This window comes from Mauremys mutica, chromosome 2, assembly GCF_020497125.1.
Source record: "Mauremys mutica isolate MM-2020 ecotype Southern chromosome 2, ASM2049712v1, whole genome shotgun sequence".
Lineage (NCBI taxonomy): Eukaryota > Metazoa > Chordata > Testudines > Geoemydidae > Mauremys > Mauremys mutica.
The window spans coordinates 121590384-121611867 of record NC_059073.1 but is presented as its reverse complement, the minus strand read 5'-3'; the positions used below and the strand labels follow the sequence as shown (position 1 = coordinate 121611867).

General features: G+C 44.7%; 1 protein-coding gene across 3 annotated transcripts in view; it reads right to left on the bottom strand.

Annotated features, from left to right (window-relative positions):
- SLC22A23 (solute carrier family 22 member 23) overlaps positions 1 to 21484 on the bottom strand; it is a 178078-nt gene that overhangs the window by 133796 nt on the left and 22798 nt on the right. For all 3 annotated transcript variants that reach the window (XM_045006200.1, XM_045006201.1, XR_006577049.1), the window contains exons 2-3: positions 8868 to 8971; positions 6598 to 6752 (exon numbers count right to left, since the gene is read on the bottom strand). In XM_045006200.1, coding sequence (XP_044862135.1) covers positions 6598 to 6752; positions 8868 to 8971 — 259 coding nt within the window. The remainder of the gene's footprint in view (positions 1 to 6597; positions 6753 to 8867; positions 8972 to 21484) is intronic.

The following is a 21484-nucleotide window of genomic DNA, read 5'->3' as shown; positions in this document are numbered from 1 at the left end:
GTGTAAAGCAGCATCAAGTTGGAAACGTTTCAAAACTTACATTTACACCCACTTTAACACCTCTTTGCACTGTCAGAGTGATGTAAAAGGTACAGCTGGGCTATATTTTTCATGTGTATTCTCTCCCCTTTCCCGCCTCAAAGCTGTTGAAGCTCTTTTGGAACAATGAGAAGAGGATAGTTCACATGGACACTGCAGGCTGTATTCTGAGCAGGGAAAATTGTGGGATTGATTTTATCTGACCCATCATATTGGATAACACGGTCATCCACAAGAGTATTTATCTGCAGCACTATGGTTAGGCCACATTTCCAATTATGCTCAAAATACAGAAATTTGTATTTGTTCTTTGAGCAATACTGAACTGTTCAATACACTGAAGTGAGATCTGGTGAGAATCTCTCTCAAAGCATCTGTCTGTCATCGCTCTTGCTGCATCAAAGCTGAATAGAATTAGTTAGGGTAGATGTTGATTACATAAACAAGAAGTTAATAATGTTAAAACCTTGATCTTGTCATGGGAACAGAATCTTATCAAGGCACCACAAAGTCAAACCTCATTTCAGTCCGTCCGAAAACTGGTTGAATGTTCCCCTCCCCCACTTGAAAGATTCATTTCACAGCTTTAGTCATGCAGCACTCCAGATTTGGACTGAACAATTTTTCCTCCCTCTTTTGCTGGTTTCTAACACTTAACGTAACTCGCTTGGGCTACATTTGTTCGTTTTGTTATTGAAGGGTTGGGGGAAGATAATGGAGCACTGAAGATTTGACTAGACGCTGGAGTGGTCATACCCATTCAAGGTCAGATTATCAAAAGTGCTCAGAACCCAGGAGCTCACACTTCCACACATATAGCTAGATTTTTGAAAAAAAGCTCAGCAGTCACCATACTGAAAATCTGGCCATTTATTTTGTTGCCTAAATGGCAGCATAGTTCTTTTGCAAATCTGGCTGACAGCCCACAGTCTAGTAGCTGGAGCAAGATCTGTACAGACCAAATCCTTTCTTCAGCTAAAACTCTAGACTTCGATTACAAGTTACAAATCTTCCAGAAAAAAAAAAGGAAAATTAAAAGGCAGCCTCCCCTCTTGCTGAGTCAATAGGACCCAAGCTAAATTTCTGTCAACTTAAAGTCACCCTCTGTCCATTTTAAAGGATTAAAAGGTTAAGACGACAAAGCCATAAAGCTTATTAATTATACTGAGACATCACAATGGAAAACATTACTGGACAGTCTGAACTGTCTTTTGAAGCATGAGCTAAAAATTCCATAGCACACAACAGGTATCTCCATGAAAATTGAGAGAGAGAGAGAGAGAGAGAGAGAGAGAGACTAGAACATGGTCCTACTTCAGGGGTGAGCAAACTACGGCTCGTGGGACCGTCCTGCCCGGCCCCCGAGCTCCTGGCCCAGGAGGCTCGCTGCCGGCCCCTCCCCCGCAGCCTCAGTTTGCTCGCTCCGCCACTGGTGCAATGCTCTGGGCGGCGGGGCTGTGAGCTCCTGGGGCAGTGCAGCTGCAGAGCCCAGCCTGACCCAGTGCTCTGTGCTGCGTGGTGGTGGTGATGACGGCGGCAGCGTGGCTGTATCGTCACCAGTGCTCCAGGCAGTGCGGTAAGGGGGCTGGAAGCCGGGGGATGGCGGGGTGGTTGGACAGAGGGCAGGGGAGTTCATGGTAGTGGTCAGGGGTGTGGATGGTGGTCGGGGAGAAACAGGGGGTTGAATGGGGGCAGGGATCCTAGGGGTGCCGTCAGGAATGAGAGGAGGGGTTGGATGGGGCGGTGGGGGTCCAGGGGCAATCAGGGGAAAGGGAGCAGGGATGTGTGGATGGGGCAGGGGTCCCAGAGGGGCCGTCAGGGAACGGGGGGAGTTGGATGGGGCAGGAGACCCGGGGGGGAGGGAGGGGGAGGGAACACAGATAGGAGCTGGAGGCCGGGCCATGACCCCCTCCCCTAACCAGCCCTCCATACAATTTACAAAACCCGATGCAGCCCTCAAGCCAAAAAGTTTGCTCGCCCCTGTCCTACTTCCTTTTATTGTGCACCAGCCCCCTTGCAGTGACATGGAAATACATCTCCTCCCCTATAACAAACCTATTTTCAGAGCCTATTTACCTGTTCATTCAAGTTTATGCTTTCTAATTTCGCAAAGCAGTCTGCAGCTCAGTCACCCATGAAATTACTGAGCATTCTATGATTGTGTGCAAATCTGCCATTGTTCATGCTATCTAGGCTCAGGTAAGATCATTAGAATGATGGCATGTAGCATTAACAGGATGCTTGTTAAAGCTGTCAGCAGCATCTGGCAGAAAATAACTTTTTCACCCACTGAGAGACCTCAGTTCACTTCATGGCCATTTTCCTTTATCACCACCCTGCTTTACATTATAGAAAATTTCAAAATCAGAAAAGTAGGGGAGAAAAAAAAATCTTAGTTACACTGCAGGTGGTCAATTGATTAGACTCTTCCTGTTGGTATGCATACTTCCACCTTTTCATGTTCTCTGTACATCTAAATATCTCCTGTCTGTGTGTTCCATTCTATGCATCCGAAGAAGTGAGCTTTAGCTCACGAAAGCTCATGCTGAAATAAATGTGTTAGTCTCTAAGGTGCCACAAGTACTCCTGTTCTTTTTCCCATATCATGTTAGTTTCCTGTTCCCTTTGCTTTGTGCTATGCCTTAGGAGGCAATGCTCCAGCTTTGTTCTTCATTCCAGTACACTGAGAGTGATGCACTGCAATAACATTAGTTTTTTTCCAATAGCGCAAAATCATTTGAAACGATAAAAGATAAGAACACACACAGATGTTAGTACGCCAGTTCTACTCACCCGGAAAGATATTTTCCCCTTCAAGATCTTTAGCATGGAGGACTGTGCCTTCTTAATGAATATGACAAGTGTCATAGCATTTTAGCAATAAGAAAATCACATGCCAAGTGCCATTGGTCTCCATTCTGCACTCTATACTATAGGACCCCTGTATTTGCATGGAATGCCAATGAAGTTAATGGAGCAAAATGTGTCACAAATTGCTATTTATGTAGAGTGAATGGCAGGATCTGGGCCTTAGTAGTGTTTTCCTGTCTATTTAAGTATAAAATTAAAGTAAGCAATGGGTGGTGTCACACAGAAGTCAACAACAACTCTCAGAGCAATGGCCCTAGATGACTAAGTGAGCCAAGGATGGGAATTACCTTTATGTCAGAACCAAAAAAATAATCAATGTCTTCCTCATCACATGCTCATGATCAGCAATTGTCATGTTTGCTGAGTGCACTTTGTTCAGTATGACTAATAATCTGGGGGAGACCGCAAGCTAACCAATTCAGGATAACAGTGAAAGAGAGCGTGTCTCTGGCTGCTGCATGTGTGTCATGTTTCAGGGTTAGCTGCACCTCTGTCCCCTCTTCTGGGGTGTCTGACTGCCCCTGCCTCTCTGGTGTCAGGCCTCGAGCCTTCAAATTCTCTGATGCAGAATCCTGCAATTCTCCCACTTTGAGGCAGAGTGTTGGGTTACAGTGCCCTGTGTATCAACTGTGTTTACCCCTGACAGGTCTGACTAGGTTCAGCTACCTTTAGTTCTTCCCGTTGGGAGCTGTGACCAGTGGTTATTACAGTGACCCAGAAGTGCCTTTTTTTGAAAACAAAGTACTGCTTAATCTTAACATAGGAACACAGCATAGCAAGAGAAAAGAATTGTTAAAACAATGAACAGCCTATACACATCGGTCTTACCTAAGGGCTAAGGTAGACCTCTCAGCTCAGAACCCCACTCCTGCAACCTCTGCTGGGATAAGACTGCTTCCCAACAGTCTCCACCTCAATCTCTTCCTGAACCATCTGACCTCTTGTGAGAGCATCCTGTGTTTTTAAACCCTTCTGAGGCTTTGGTATCTCTCTTCTCTCACACAACTCAATCTCACCATTGTCTTTGAAAGAATACGAGTTCTCCAACGCTCAGTTGGGGCTGGAAGGTTTGATTTTCAGCTCGAGCAGAGATACCTGTGCTACATCTGATCGGACTAGTGCGCTAAAAATAGAAGTGTAGCCACAGCAGCGCAGGCTAGCCACCCCAGTATGTACCTGTCCAAGACGCAAAGTATGTATTCGGGGCAGCTACACAGTCATGGCTACATTGCTAGGTTCTTTCATCCCCAACACCCTAACGCACGTAGGGAATGTCTGTGCTGGAGCTGGAAGGTGTAATTCCAGCTTGGGTAGACATGCCTACACTAGCTCAGGTATAGTTCCAATATAGACATACCCTTAGTGCAGGGTTTCTCAAACTTCATTGCATCATGACCCCCTTCTGACAACAAAAATTACTACATGACTCCGGGCAGGAAGGCCAAACCCAAAGTCTGAGCCCCGTCACCCAAAGCCAAAGCTTGAGCCCCATCAGCCAGGGCTGAAGCCCTTGGGTTTCGGCTTCAGCCCTGGGTGGTGGGGCTCTGACTTCAGCTTCAGCCCCGGGCCCCAGCAAGTCCAACATCAGCCCGGGCGACCCCATTAAAACGGAGTCATGACCCACTTTGGGGTCCCGACCCACAGTTTGAGAACTGCTGCCTTAGTGTATTAGGGATGTTCAGAAGGAAAGAAACCATTACCTGCTCTAACGCTGCCACTCCAAAAGCCTTGCAAGGTAACTAAAACTTAGCAGTCCTATGTTTTCAAGCAACACTTAAATAGTATTTCCATTCCCAAAGCATCTGAGACAGTTATTTATAGTTTCCCTTAGGTGAGCACTAAGTCCAAGCATAACTAGCAAATCTAAACCACATCTTTGTGGAAGGCTAATAACCTTTGCAGGCTGTAAACACCTGTATGGTTTAATTCTACTCAGTAACACTGAAAGCTGGGACCGGATTTGAATTATATGACCAAAGGCAGGAGAAGAAAAATTTTCCCAGGTACCATATAATTTATTATGGCGCACTGAACAAAATATTGTATATATTAATCACCCTATCTCCTCTCAATGTAACCTAAAGACAAAACAAAATAAAACAAAACAACCCAGCACTATGTAGGATCTTATATATGTGCAGGTTAAGGATGTTGTGCTAAAACCAGAGATCTGATGGGCTGAATATCAATCTACTTTACAATAGGAAGTAAACAAAACTGTATGAAGAACTGTACAGAAGGTTCCAGGATATATCTTGATCATTTTTTTTCAGGGCCAGAAATAAAAGAAAAAAATACCATACTTCTCTCTCAATACGATACTAGCTGGTCATGCCTCTGTACATGTTCATGCTACCATATTTACTTGCAGCACTCCAGACACAGCTGCCAATCAAAACACTTTTGTCTGGCTCCTGGGAAGGGAATATCTTTATCTATATTCCAGCATAATGCAGAGAGGTGGAGAGAGAAAGAGGCAAAGACCTGTGAAAATATCAGATTTAGGGATTTATTTTTATGCTATTTCTCTGTCCCCTGCCTAAACTATGAGTTGGCCATTCAAGGATGTTTATTAATTTAGCAGGAAGTCACACTTAAAAACTGTTTTTAACTCTCTAATTAATAAAAATAGCAGCCAATTTTAGAAGTGACTAGTCTTTTGTGTCCCTGACTTGAGATGCCTTAAAGGAGCTTGATTTTCATATAGTGTTGAGCAAGCACCTTGGGGCAGAAAAAAAAACAGAAAGGGAGGGTTTTGAAAATCTTGGCCAGTAAGGGTAGATCTACACTGCGATTAAAAACCCGCTGCTGTCCCATGCCAACTGTCTTGAACTCACAAGGCTTGGATTAAGGGGTTGTTTGATTCCAGTGTAGATGTTCAGGCTTGGGCTGGAGCTCGGAATCTAGAACCGTGAGAGGTTCCCAGAACCCGGACCCCTGCCTGAGCCCAAATGTCTGCACCGCATTTAAACAGTCCCTGACCCTGAGGCCCACATGCCTGACTCAGCTAGTATGAGGCTAACTGCAATGTAGACATAATTTAGGTGTACCAAATCAACCTGCAGTCCTCTCTCTCGTGACAGAACAGTGAGCAAGCATTAGTTTCTCACAAAATTTCCATCTAGTTTCTCTCAGCAAACAAAGCAAAGCAGTTCAGAGAACAATGTGACTCAAAGGAAGAGCATGAGACTTCTCCTTCACAATTCTCTAAATGACTATATAGGGGAATAACCCCAGCTACTAATATCAAAGACATCTCAGTAAAAATCATGTGTCACCGTACATACAAAGAGATACAAGGATTTTTTCAAATCTCTGAAAAGAGCTGTTGTGAAATCATGTTGACATCTGTTATGCCATGAACGTTGCCAGGACACAGAAGGCAACTCCCAGGTTAAAGAAATTCAAAAGAATAAATATTGTTTAATCCTTTCTTCCATTTGCAAACTCATGAACACATTTGCTGCATAGGCTGATTCTCCAGCAACGCAAGAAAAAATGGAGAATGGGGCCAGGTAGGAGGAATTTCTAGTAACAAAACCAATGCAGTAGACTCAAAAGAACTCTGGGATTCAACTGTTTTTTGTACAAGCCTCTTGAAATACATACTGCGGGAAGTATAACATATAGTAGACCATGTATTTAAGCAAAACATGTTTTTGGCTGAATTATGAAGGTAATACTCACGCAGTGCATACAGGGAGAGGATTATTCCAGCCAGGCAAAACCCTTCAAAAAACCTGAGCGTGCTGAACATTGTCACATTTACTGAGAGAGCCACAGTCAGTCCAAATATAAGAATGAATATGACCGAGAAGAGTAGCACTGGCCGTCGACCAACCCTACAAATAGGAAGGAAGTGGGGAGAATAGTGTTAAAATCCAAGTTGAACACAATGCTAGATGCTTATCTCTTGCAGAGGACATAGGCACAGATGGGAACAAATTACACTGTTCCTCCCAAATGCTGCTACCAATTTTTAATAGCAGCCAACACAAATTTCCACCCCCCTCCACACACAGACACTTCATATTTCTGCTTATTAAATTTAATTATTGCTTTGGTTAGACTTGCAAAGATTTCATTGACAAATTCGTTTATGAACAGATTAAAGCAAACGGCATTAAGTGCATCACTATTTAATATAGGAGCCATTTTCAAAGCCTGAAAGTGAACAAAACAGCAAATAAATACATAAAAATTGCAGTAAGTGCAAGCCATTAACAAAAGTTATGACAAGCGATTTGGGAAAAAGCCCTTAGTTTTCCACAGTGAGGAAAGGTCACTTGATTAATAGAAGCTCTCTCTCAAGAGACGAGACCATGCCCATTACATTTACCAGAGAATTCTTCTCTTGCCACATGCTTCAGCTCCACAAATCTCAGCTTTCATTTAGCTAAAAACTAAGTTTCTAGCCCCCATGGTTGTGGAAACAGCCTCAAAAATGTAAACCAAGCATAAACTGAAGAAGCATCACTTTCCTGAGTCTTCAGAGAGCCTGAAGCAATACCTCTAAAAGGGATGAACTGCTTTATTCATCTCAATCAGCACCCCCATGAATTCCACAACCCACCAGCTATGAAACACAGAGTATTTCCAAAGGGCCACAGGATTCAACATTATTTGCAGCCAGACACCTGCCATTTTGTTTTGGACAAAGGACGCAAGCAGCCATAGACCTTTGTGCAACCAGCGGTGCATGGGATGAGATATTCAGATGCACTTGCAGATACACGCATCTAATGCTATAAAATATGCACTGCTGTCAAAAGAAAAGTGGTCTGAAGACAGGATGTGAGGGGCATATTCTGTGAATATATAAGCATGAATATTGCCAGACACTGAAAATTCTAGGTAAGCCCAATTTCCAGTGATCATGGTGCTCCTGTAGAAAGAAGCAGTAAAAGTTTTCGATGGCACATTGTGCTAGCCCAGAGAGTGACAAACTGCCCTACTACAGAAGAATGTGACTAGTGACCTGACGACCTGGAGACCCAGCTCAGGAGTCGCAGCCGGTTCTGGCCAGTGGGAGGACAATGGGCTGCGAAGAGAGGACCCCAGTGACCTAACCAGCTGGTTCCAGCCACAGGGGCCAGAGGAGGGCTGAGAGGAGATGAGGCCCACACGACCCTGGTTACGACCCTGTTTACCTGGAGAGAAGACAATGGACCGAGGCGGGGGCTTGGGGCTGGTGATATCAGATGCCCAGCTGGGAAGCAGGGGGCATGCTGGGCTGGGGAGAGGGAGCAGGCAGAGCCCACCTGGATGAGGAAAAGACTTATATGTGCTGGGCTGAGGGAGGCCAGGCCTGAGAGTTTCCTGTGCTGTGTTCATCTCTCAACAAACACTCCTGTTTTACGATGGCTGAGAGTCACTCCAGTCTAGAGAACAGGGTTGCATCATCTCCTTCGGGGGTGGAAGCCCTGGGGGTCCAGAGTGAGTGGACTCCCAGAGGGGGGCCCACGGTGAGAAACAGGTGTGCTAAGGCTCAGAGAGGTGCGGCTCCAGGAGGTGGAGGGGCCTAACCCCAAGAGAGAGTGGACCCCCGAGAAGGGCTGTCTCACTGAAGGGGCACCCGCCACGTACCACACGGGTCCGAGAGTGGGCACGACCTGTGAGTCCGTGACACTATCTAAAACAAACGCTCTGTTTTTACATAATTAGAAAATATTTAATTCTGCTCTGTCATGACAACAGTAACAAAGTGTGTCAACAGCAAATAATTAGAAGTCAATAGTTAAGTATTTTCCTTTTATGTTATTTATCATGCTATAAATGACTCAGCCCAAGCAATTAAAACAGTTTTGTACTGCCAACTCATGCTACTCTTTTCAGAGATTGGCACATCTAATTATTAAAAGGTTCTTCCTGAATAGTAACTTTTTGTAAAGTTCTACAGAGATACTTAGCATCTTTATTCATTTAAATTACATAGCATTAAAAGATTTTTCACTCACCAGTCAGCTATACATCCTGTTATCAAGTAGCCAAAGATTAAGCCTACCAGTAGGGAGAATTTAGCAATATGGACTTTCCAGGAAGATTCACAAACAAGATCCCACTGAAAGAAGGAGAGAGAGAGATACATTAAGACATACTTGGTTCATCTCTAGTGCATTTAAACATACACACATTGTTGTAGCAGTTCTTTTCAATTTTAGCATTCACACTTAAAAATGTTCCTAATTCATTGTTCAAGTCCAAATCCAATTCACATTACTGGGAACGAAAAGACTCTCCTTTACTTTAGTGAGAGTTGGATCAGGTACTTAGTTATACACTAATAATTTTGGTCATTTAAATCTTTCTTTTCAAGTTTGTTTACTTGGATTTATAAAAATGAGCATCTATGCATATGTTCTAGGTAGTCTTGAACTAACTTTAAAATATATCCAAATAATACCCCAGAATGTCAAAAGTGCAGCAGTAGAATTCTATATAAACCACCACCAGGAAGCCAGACAATTTCAAATCTCAGATTTCCCTAATCCTTTGTTTTCAAATGCCTGGGGAAGATGATCAGTTTTGTAACAGGCCTCAGAGTCACCCGGTTCAGGCTACTTCAGACCAATTAACGATAAGTTTTTTGCAACACAGTATAGTATCCCCCATCAGAATTCACTTTCTCTAGAGTAAGATGGGCTGATGGTATAAGAAAAAACAGCCTGCACTTAGGAAACGCCATGTTCTATTGACACAGAAGAAAGAAGAGCAGCAGGAGAATCAAGTGCAACTGTGTGCCGGCCTGATTCAGCTCTTTCCACAGTGCCCTTTATGGTGCAGTGATAAGACCAAGGTGGAATTGCACTCTAAAACCATCTCAGTTGCTGAAATTTTAGTACTCCAAAGGGAGAGTGTAAATGAGTGGCCTCCTCCCAAGTGACCCCTCATCAGGGCCGCCCAGAGGATTCAGGGAGCCTGGGGGCAAAGCAATTTCAGGGGCCCCTTCCATAAAAAAGTTGCAATACTACAGAATACTATATTCTCGTGGGGGCCCCTGCAGGGCCCGAGGCAAATTGCCCCACTTGCCCCTCCACGGGCGGCCCAGCCCCTCATGGCCTCGGGGCAACCTGCAAGTGGCCTTACTTCACTTTCTCTCTTGGATCCCAGTAAATTCAATACAAACACATCCTCAAGGCCATCAGAGTTTAACAACAAAACACAGTGCAAAAGTCCATGACCAAAAACCCTACAACCTAGTCCGTATAACCCCAGTGCATGAGATCTTTAACACTCAGCTCCCTTCCCACCATCCTGGTATCTTTTACCAGACCTGGACTCTTTCACAGTCCTCTGTCCTCTGCTGGGATCATCATCCCAGTTTTCCTTCTGAGGTATGACCTTGCTCTTTCCAGCCAAAACTCTCTCAGTCTCTCCAGTGGGAGCCTCTCATGCTTCCTCTAGAACCTAGCTCTCTGAAGGAGATGCTAGCAGATAAGCCCCTTGGCTTTTCCCCTTCCTTTAGCCCCCTGGACCTTAGCTCTGGCTTAGGATCAGCAGGCATCTTCCTCTGCTGCTTCTCCCACTTCAGCCCTCTCCAGCCCTAGTTCCCAGGCTTGGGGAGTCCAGCCTGGAAACCACTTGCTGTTCTCTTGCATTCAGCCCTCTCCCAGGAACCGCTCTTCCTGACTGAACCAGTTGGTGCTAATCCTCTGGCAGCTCCTTCTACCAAACCTCTCTCAGGCACCTCCTACCTGCCCCAGGTGCTGCCCTGCTCTCTTAATTAGCCCAACTCCGTGCTCCTGGACTGGAACAGAAGAGCTCAGCCCTGTTTTATTAAATGGGCTAGCTACACTTACAGGGAGGCACAATATTCCAGGAATATTATCACTAGAAAACTGACAGAAAACTATCACATCCTGCCCGATTTCCTGCAAGGAAAAGAAAATCATCAAGAAAAACTGCTCTGTAATTTCCATTCATTTTCCCAACATCAGAAAATTTTGTGGTGAGGGCATTGGCTGGGGCCTCAGGAGATCTGGGTTCAAATCCTGGCTCTGCCACAGACTTCCTATCCATAATGTGGAGGTGGTAATTCTTCCCTACCTCACAGGGGTGTTAGGAGGATAAATTCATAATGTTTGTGAGGTGTTCAAATATTAGTGCAAATGGGAACCATGTATATTCCTAGAGAGATATTTGCAGCTTTCTAAATTAAGTGCAATGGATATTGGCGGGGGAAGGAGAGTGTTGTTCCTTTCAACCTTAATTTGACATGTACATGGTCATCCATGTGCAAAGTAATGGGGGGGCCCTTCCAATCAACATTTTGCAGGACATGACTGCAAGATCAAACATACAGAATCAAATACGTCATTTGCTTTTCAATTATGTATTTAGAACCAACATCCCAAGTGAATGTTAAGTGGGTTTGCAGGATTCATTAATCTCACAAAAAAGGGCTAGATTTAAGCCCATCTGGTTCCAATAAGAGAGATGCTCCCTGCAAACTGTTGAGTGGAGTATACCATTTGACAGAAAGCATAACCATCTCTATACAAATCAGGAGAGGTTTCAATTTTTTTAAATTATGAGCCAGATCCTCAACTGATAAAAGTCATCAAAGCTCCACTGGCATCAGTTTACACCAAGAGAGCATCTACCCCTATGTTTCTAGCATTGTGCAGTTAGTTTTGAAAGCATGATCTAGTGTAAGTCAATGCAGCACAGGCTTCCTGGGTCTGCAGATGGTATGGAACAAGAATTCTGAGAGGTCTGATCAGACCCATAAATCCCAATGAATTAGTAACTCTAAAAATTATAGATAACAATTTAAAATGTCACCATTTTAAAACTATTTCACAGCTTATTGTATTAGCAGAAACTTTCAGCTAGTATACCAGAATCCCAAATTGCCTAGACCCCCAGTTTATCCAGCTTCCCCCATTACAACTGCCACAAACCAGAGATAAATTATGCCAAACTATACACAGGTTATCTACACCTAACATGTACACAGAGATGTAATAACTGTATTGGACTATATAGTGCCACAATTTTCTTTGGGCAGAACTCCTTGCTGGTTTCACTAGGTTGCTCTGCATCAAAACTGATGGCATGCTCAATAGTATGCTCAAATAAAAGGTTGCCACATACATAAAATGTAATGTTTTGTTTTCTCTTGAACAAGTTACATAAATTGACACACTTTTCCTCCCGCTGCACAGAGGAATAGAAAGAATAAGGAACTTGTCAGATTCAAAATATAACTGATTCCTCCAGACTTCCATATAAGCAGTTTTTGCTATATATACACACACAAAATATTCAAACTCAATCCAGTCATAAACCAAACATGGAAAAATTCAGCCCAGAATCTTCTAACAAAGTTATAAGCATCTAAAAAACAGAGAGTTGGAAGTAATAGATAATACGTATTGCTGCCATTCCACTTGTACATACTCTACACCCAAGTGCATAGATATTACACACACGCACAATTTAATATAGAAGCTATTTAACAGCACACAACCCTGTCACGACATTACACTACATAAAAGACAGTTAATGTTCCGTAACTGGTGTTTTTCGAGATGTGTTGCTCATGTTCATTCCATATTAGGTGTGTGTGCTCGCCACATGCACCGGTGCCAGAAGTTTTTCCCCTCAGTGGTACCTGTAGGGGACCGGCTCTGGCACCCTCTGGAGTGGCGCGCGTATAAGGGCCATCACCAGCTCCCACCCTCAGTTCCTTCTTGCCAGAAACTCTTGACAGTGGGGAAAAAGGGCGGGTCATGGAATGGACATGAGCAACACATCCCAAAGAACACCAGTTACAGAACAGGTAACTTCTTCGAGTGCTTGCTCATGTCCATTCCATATTAGGTGACTCCCAAGCAGTACCAACGGAGGGGAGTAGGAGCTCATGGACATGTAGATTGCAACAGAGCTCTGCCGAACCCAGCGTCATCTCTGGCCTGCTGAGTGATGGCATAATGTGCAGTGAATGTGTGAACCGAAGACCACGTCGCAGCTCTGCCAATGTCCTGGATGGGAATGTGTGCCAAGAAGGCCGCCGAGGATGCCTGAGCTCTGGTTGAATGGGCTCTCATGATCGGCGTCGGTGCGACCCATGCTAGCTCATAACAGGTCTGGATGCAGGAGTTGATCCAGGTAGAAATCCTCTGCGATGACACCAAAAGGCCCTTCATCCTGTCCACTGTTGTGATGAAGAGCTGGGTCGACCTGCGGAAGGGCTTGGTACGCTCTAGGTAAAATGCCAGGGCACATCTGATGTCCAGGGTGTGCAGCCTCCTTTCCTCATTAGGGATGTGCAGCTTGGGACAAAACACCGGGAGGAAGATGTCCTGGTTGACATGGAAGAAAGACACCACCTTTGGCAGAGAGGCCGGATGTGGTGGCAGTTGAACTTTGTCCTTGTATATGGTGGTTCCAATGTCAGGGCTTTAATCTCTGACACCCATATCGCCGATGTTACTGCCACAAGGAACACAACCTTCCATGACAGGTGGGAAAGGGAGCAGGAGACCATAGGCTCAAAGGGCGGCCCTGTGAGCCTAGAAAGAACCAAGTTAAGGTCCCACTGTGGGACAGAAGCCCAGACCGGCAGAAAGAGTCCCTCAGGGCCTCTCAAGAATCTGAGCGACATGTCGTGTGAGAACACTGTCTTATCCTGGATCAGCAGGTGAAAAGCGGAGATGGCCGCAAGGTGCACACTAATGGAAAAGAGGGCCAGCAGGGAACAGAATTGATGATACTTCCTGTTCTGTCTGGGGGTGAACAGGTCCACCTGGGGAGTTCCCCACTACTGGAAGAGCGTCCGGGCTACCTCCGGATGGAGCGACCACTCGTGGTGATAGAAAAAGGACCTGCTGAGGTGATCTGCCAGTGTGTTCCTGACACAGGGGAGGTGACAGGCCTCCAGGTGGATCGTGTGCTTGATGCAGAAATTCCACAATCAGACAGCCTCTTGACAGAGAGCTGACAAGCGTGCTCTCCTTGCCTGTTGATATAGAACATCGAGGCCATATTGTCCGTCAACACTCTCAGCACCTTGCCCGCCAGGTGCTGTAGAAAGACTCTGGAGGCCAAACGTACCGCTCTGAGCTCCTTGACGTTTATGTGCATCATCATCTCCTCCAGAGACAATGTGCCTGTGTCTGTAGCTCACCTAGATGCGCTCTCCAGCTGATGTCTGAAGCGTCCGATATCAGTTCAACTGAGTGGCGTGGGCTCTTGAACAGAACTCCTTCCTGGACAGACTTGGGGTCGGTCCACCATTGCAGGGAGGGAGGTAAGTATCACTAGCAGGATGGTAACAACTTTGTCCATGTGATCTCTAGACTGGGAATAGACTGCCGCCAGCCGCTGCCGCAAGGGTCACATTCTGAGCCTTGCATGGTGGACGATATACACTCGTGCTGCCATGTGATCCAGCAAACACAGACTTACCCGAACTGCAGTTAGAGGGAATGCGGAGACCCCCACGATGAGGTCCACCATGGTCTGGAACCTCTCCTGTGGCAGGAAAGCTCTAGCACAAGTAGAGTCGAGCATCACTCCGATGAATTCTATCCTTTGCACTGGAACGAACGTTGACTTCTTGTCATTCACCAACAGGCCCAGGAACCAGCACTGTAGCACTGTGATATCCCGTTGGGCTTGAGACCTGGAGTGGCCTATGACCAGCCAGTCGTCGAGATATTGGTATATTTGAATACCCCAACGCCTGAGGTAAGCTGCTACCATTGACATGCACTTGGTAAACACCCTTGGTGCTGTCACTAGGCCCAAAGGGAGGACCGCAAACTGGTAGTGGTCCAATCTCACAGTGAAGCGCAGGAAGCGTCTGTGTCCTTGGAAGATTGCTATATGAAAGTACAATCCTTCAAGTCGAGGGTGGCATACCAGTCTCCTGGACCCAGGCAGGGGATGATGGAGGCCAGGGAGACCATGCAGAACTTCAACTTCTTTAGGTATTTGTTAAGGTCTCGTAGGTCCAAGATGGGTCTTAGACCACCTTTGGGATCAGAAAGTACTGGGAACAGAAACCCTTGTTCCTGTACTCACGAATAACTTCCTCCACTGCTCCCAGCTGCAGCAGGCCCTTCACCTCCTGCACAAGGAGACTTTTGTGAGAAGGGTCCTTGAAGAGAGACAGGGAAGGATGAGTGTGAGGGGAGGTAAGAAAGAAACTGGAGGATATAGCCCTGGGCCACTGTGTTGAGGACCCAGTGGTCTGAGGTTATTGTGGTCCATGCAGGGAGGAAGAAAGAAAGGTGGTTGGAGAAGCATAGGAAGGATGGATCCGGGGTACAGTCTGGTACCCAGCTTTCCAGCCTAGGACCCCAGAGCAGTATCGTCCTGCCCTGGTCAAATCTGGCCAGTATATGGGTTTAACTCCTGGTCCGCCTCTCCCTCAATGTGAAGAGGACCATGCACACTTGTGGTAACCAAACTGAGATTTTCCCCAGACTTCTTAGTCAAATGCACACTGGTTTGGATTAAAATATAAAATAAGTTTAACAACTACAAAAGGGTAGATGTTAAGTGATTATAAAGTGATAGCAACCAGATCAAAGCAGATTACCTAGTAAATAAACAAAACTGCAAACTGAGCGTAACCTACTAGATAGGTAGGATGTGAATTAGCAAATTCTCACCCTGAGTGATAAACCACCTGGCAGGTTCTTAAGGCACAAGCTGCCTTGGCTCTTCAGCTTGGGTTTTCCGGGTTTTCATACACAGGCTAGCAATCCCTTAGCCTGAGACCATCACTTCCCCCCTGTTCAGTCTTTATTCCTCTGGTGTTTCTAAGCGTGTTGTTGTAGGGAGAGTGAAGTCCCATCATGATGTCATTGTCCCCCTTTTATATCTTCTTCCCACTTCCTGGAAAGCTTTTTTGCTGTGACCTGTGTCAAACAGTCCCCATTGTGTAGTGCTATCTCTGAGAGGTTTCTATTGTACACAGTTCCTGGAGTAATCCTTGTGCTTGTGTGCTTTTCCTCAATAAGCCATTAACATTGTTTGGCCTTTTTACTGTTGTACCTGAAAGGCTGCTTGTGGGTGTTTTCAACCTTACATGTTTCAGTAACACACACACACACACACACACCGCCAAACTTCATAACTTCACATATGACGATAGCACATACAATCCAACGAGATATTAATGTCTAGCAGATCCAGACTTTTAGAATGATACCTCAAAAGGCATACTTTGCACAAAACATATCCTAATTAATGACAGTGGTGAATATGGGGTGCCAGGATGTCACAGACTGCACCTTAATTTCACACCTTAACAAAAGAGAGCACCTCTGGTAGCGCGGTATCCCCAACACCACAGTGGGGAGTTAGTACAATATTGACGCAGAAGGAAGAGTGCTGCCTGCTGAGTTTACAACACCTTTTACAACAGCTCCTTGGACCTGCCTTTGATGTCTCCCATCCAATCCTGCCTGGTTTGGGAGATTGGATGAAATGACAATTTGAGGTAATAGATTACAATTGTTACATTTAACATTGTATTTCAAAATGACTGAGGAAATCCTAAAGAATTTAGCAGTACCAAGTCAGTTTGTAACACCACAGCAATTTAAAGCGTTTGCCATATGTTGATACACGGTTGGTAACATGTTGCAAGTGTTTCTATACTGTAACTGTACTTTTTGGCAAAACCTAGGATCCTGACATTTATCTGATGTAGATGAGCCACCACACCATAGGCTAAAACCAAAATAGATTACTCCAATGCTTCCTCTCATTGTGTATTTGACAAAAACTTAAACACCTGAAAAGTAACTATTTCATAACCTCCTTACCACAGGCCAAATCCATAGAGGTCTTACTCAGTGTTAACCAATTAATAACTCACAATGAAGTCAGTGGAATCCTTGCCTCAGAATGTGGCCCTACGTTTGTTAATTATTAAGGTGACTTGTGTAACAATAAGGGTACTTCCCTTCCTGTCACTGTATGGGGAGCTGCTCCCCCACTCACCCAACCCCTGTGCAGCCAGACCCCCTGATATGAGCCTCACCCCTCTCCCCTGCCCTCAGAAGACCCCCCACCCCTTCTGCACCCCCGTGGAGGCCCCCCATACTCAAACTCACTCCAAGCCCCCCCACATCTGGACTCCCACCCCACTGAGCCCAACCATCTGCACCCAGACCCCCACCCTACCAAGTCCCACTCCCCCAGCACCAGAGCCCCCTGCTGAGCTCCACCATACATAGATCCCCCAGCTGAACCCCAACCACCGTCACCTAGATCTCCCTGCAGAGTCCCATTGGCCCTGCACCTGGACCCCCCACCCCAAGAGCCCCTGTGCATCCAGATCCCCCCTCGCACTTGGACCCCCCACCAAGCTGCCCACACCCAGACTGCCCCACACAGAACCCCTCTCAACCCACACCTGGATTCCCCCACCACCACCACCAAGCCCCTCCACACTTGGATCCTGCTGGGCTGAGCCTGCCTGTCCCATACCTGGTGCGCATGGCATGGAGGGAAAGGGCCTTGGGGTATTTCTAGGGTAGGCCTGGCCCTTGTGCTGCATCTGTGTCCAGGAGAGCAGAACCAGCTCTAGACACCATCAAACCAAGCACGTGCTTAGGGAGGCACAATTTCAGAGGCGGCATTCCGGGTACTCTCAGAGGTGGGGTTTTTTGTTTGTTTTTTGTTGTTGTTTTTTTTTTGGCACTTCGGCAGTTGTGCTCTTGGAGTTTTATTTATTTTTGCTTGGGGCGGCAAAAACCTAGAGCCGGCCCTGCTGGAGAGATTGGAGCGTGTGTGTGGAGGGAGGATTGCAGGGTGATCTCCCACCTCTGTGCAGTCAGTGGCTTGTGCTCCCCATTGCCATGCTGGAGCCTCCACATTTATTTATTGACAAAAAAAATTGCAGAATTTTAAAATAGTGTGTGCAGAATTTTTATTTTTTTGGTGCAGAATTCCCTCAGGAGTAATCTGCATTCACTATGCTATTAAACAGCATCAAAAACCTCTATCTAGCTTTTCCACCTCACCTAGGCTCACAGCCCTACAGGCATTTCGAATTCCTCACTCTTCTCCTTCCCCCTACATCCAGACTGTCACCAAATCCTGACAGTTTTTCCTGCACATCTCTGAATCTATCTTCTCTCTCCTTACTTACTGCATAACACCCTTGCAAAAACTAATGCTTGGGAGTGGGTGTGAGAAGTTAAAAAAACACTTTAAAGGCATGTATTTAAACAAATGAGCCACAAACTAGAACTACAATTTTTGTTATCAAACTGTATTTCAGATTATTCATTTTGTATTATGATTTAGAGGGCATGCTAAATATATGAAAAGGCAACCTTGTCTCTAGATACTTACAGGAAGACTTTCACCACAAATTCTGTTGAGACATCATTATAAAGTTTCTTCAGTAGAGTATCTCACTATTTGAGGCATTTCCAACAGAAACTAATAATCTGCCTTTAGGAATAAGAAGGGAATCTGACAGAGAAGAGTGACATGATTCAAGCTAGCAAAGCAAGCTGCTCAGACAATCACTGCCCCTTCCAACAAAGAAAGAACAAGCAAGAATTAGTACATTGCACCATAATGCCTGTACACGGGTTCATTTTCTCTTTAAGCATAGATGAAATAAGATTCCCTTGGACTACGTAAGAGCTGGGCAGCAGCTGGTACCCAGAATTGCCATGTCACAAGACAGATAAGTTAAAACCATTTAAAACCACTTTAAAAGGATTCCTCCAAATTCCTTCTTCATAAGAGAGATGCAGTCTGACCATACTTTTTGCATAAGGAAGTTTTTAAAATATGCAAACACACTAGCAATAATAAAAAATGCTTAACTCCATACAAAATAGCCAGGCAGTCATGCCGCATGAAAATGACCGAAAGAAGAACCTTCCAAGGCAACATGCCAGATCAACTATTACATTTAAAGTTCTGCTTCTGGTGGTTTGCTGACATACATTTCTTTAGAATAATGGAGGCAGTAATAGCCCATATTTATTAACAGTTTTTTCTACCCCTAGATCTGCACAACTACACCCCTATATACTCTTTCTGCACTTCCAGTCATCAGCAACAAGGATACACATTTAAACTAGCAAATCTGAAGTACTGCAGCAAAGGAGATTTAGGTTAGATATTAGAAAAAAAAAATTAAGACTAGTTAAGCTCTGAAATAGGATTCCAAGAGAGGTTGTGGAATCCCCATCACTGAAAGTTTTTAAGAACAGTTTAGACAACACCTGTTGGGAATGGTCTAGGTTTACTCAGTCCTGCCTTTTGGGTGGGGGATGGGAGGGGAAGGAGGAGGAGGAGAGGGTGTTGGACTAAATGACCTCTCAAGGTCCCTCCAAGCCCTTTATTTCTTTGATTCTCTCCTCAGCTGGTGTAAATCAACTAAAATGGAGTTGCACTGATTTATACAACTGAAAATACTGTCCCTATATGATACATGACAAAGTAAGGGGGTGGGGGGGTTGTAAACTCCTACAGTGAAAAGAAAATTGTAGCCCCAAAATACCTAACTGTAGACCAACAGTTTTGTTGTTGGACTGGCAACTGATGTTATGATCAGGTAAGTCAACGAGAATGACCAGAGAAAGCTGGAGTGGGGAGTGGATTGAAAACATCAACAGTAGAACTAATAAAGTGTTGCAAAGTTTCAGTAACATTTTGTAATTAAAAAAAAGTAACTGATGAAATATTCATGAAATGTTCATCCATGATACGTTCACACCTTGAATACAGAGCGCAGTTCTGGTCACCCCCATCTCAAACAAGATATATTAGAACTGAAAAAGTACAGCAAAGGGCAACAAAAATTATTAGAGGTACAGAAGAGTTTCCATATGAGAAGAGATTAAAAGGACTGGAACTGTTCAAGCTTTGAAAAGTGCTAAGGGGGGTATGATAAAGATCTATAAAATCATGAATGGTGTGGAGAAAAGTGAATAAGGAAGTATTATTTACCCCTTCACATAACACATGAACTAGGGGTCACTCAATGAAAATTAATAGGCAGCAGGTTTCAAACCAACATAAAGAAGCATTTATTCACAGAATACACAGTCGACCTGTGGAACTTGTTGCCAGGGGATGTTGTGAAGGCCAAAAGTATAACTGGGTTCAAAACAGAATTAGATAAGTACATGGAGGATAGATACATCAACGGCTATTAGCCAAGATGGTCAGGGAAGCAACTGGGTTGTCCATAAACTGCTGACTGCCAGAAGCTGGGAGTGGACGACAGGGGATAGATCACTTGATAATTGCCCTGTTCTGTTCATTCCCTCTGAAGCATCTGGCACTGGCCGTTGTCGGAAGACAGGCTACTGGGATATGTGATTGGTCTGACTCAGTAAGGCCGTTCTTCTGTACAATTTTCATCATTTTTGATTAATTATATAGCTAGTTGAAATTTTGACATTAGAAAAACGATGAACAAATTTTAAAGGAGAAAAAGTGGAAAACTTTTTTAAAAAATGTAAAAATACCCCTCTCCCCCCCTTTGACCAGCATTAATTGAAATATTTTCTCTGTCTAAGTTGTTTCTGATTTTATAAGCGGGCATGTGGTTTGTGGGGTTTTTTTTGGGGGGGGGGGGAATAACCACATAAAAGTACTACACTATAATCAGACATACTTCAATCTGGTTGGAAAACAGTGGGTTCAGTTACCAAGAGCTAGTTTTAAACAAGTACTATTGGAAATCTAGATCAGAATGGTTATAATAAAACACAGAAAGCAAACAAGTCTTTTGAGGTTTTGGGGAAACAAGTTTCCTGGCTTCAGGGTCACATTGCTCTTGGATGCTGGACTCCAAGTAGCAAAAAGGTATCTGTAAATCTTCCCAACTTCATCACAGATGGCTGCTGTACCAGTACTGAAACTGAGCCCTAGACTTTAAATTGATAGTTAGCTGTCAAACTCTAATAAGTCTCTACCGAGCATGTAGAGACTGAGATTCTAGGGGTATGTCTACATTGCCAGCTGATTCAGGTTGGTGGGACTATAAAATTGCAGTGTAGACATTTGGGCTCAGGCTGGAGCCTGGGCTCAGGACCCCACTAGGGGGGTGGGTCCCAGAGCACAAGCCCAAACATCTGCAATGCACTTTTATAGCCATGCAGCCTGACCCTTGTGAGCCTGAGTCAGCTGACATGGGTCAGCAGCCAGTGTTTTATTGCACTGTAGACATACCCTTGGCCACAATTTGGGTAAATTTTCAGAGAGATTGCAAAAAGCACGTCTGGCACCAGCTGACAACTCCCGCTAAATTTCAAGTCCCTGCTCAAAACTATTAGAGCTTTTCAACAAAATGGTGTAATTCATTTATTTTGTTTAAACCCATAGACAATGTATTTTTCCCCTCACCTCATTCTTGGAAACTGCATTTTAGCTGACACTTCTCAAAACAATCCAGACTGAGACAGACACCCAACCAAGAAAATTTCAGCCCCAACAGATCAATTCTGGCAAAGTTATAAGCAACTGAAAACAGGGTTTTATAAGTGGAAAGTGCCAGGCAACATTAACTATAGGCGTCACTACCTGCACTGCCTAGAATTAAAAATACCATTCATCATTGCCACAAAGCTAAGGGTTT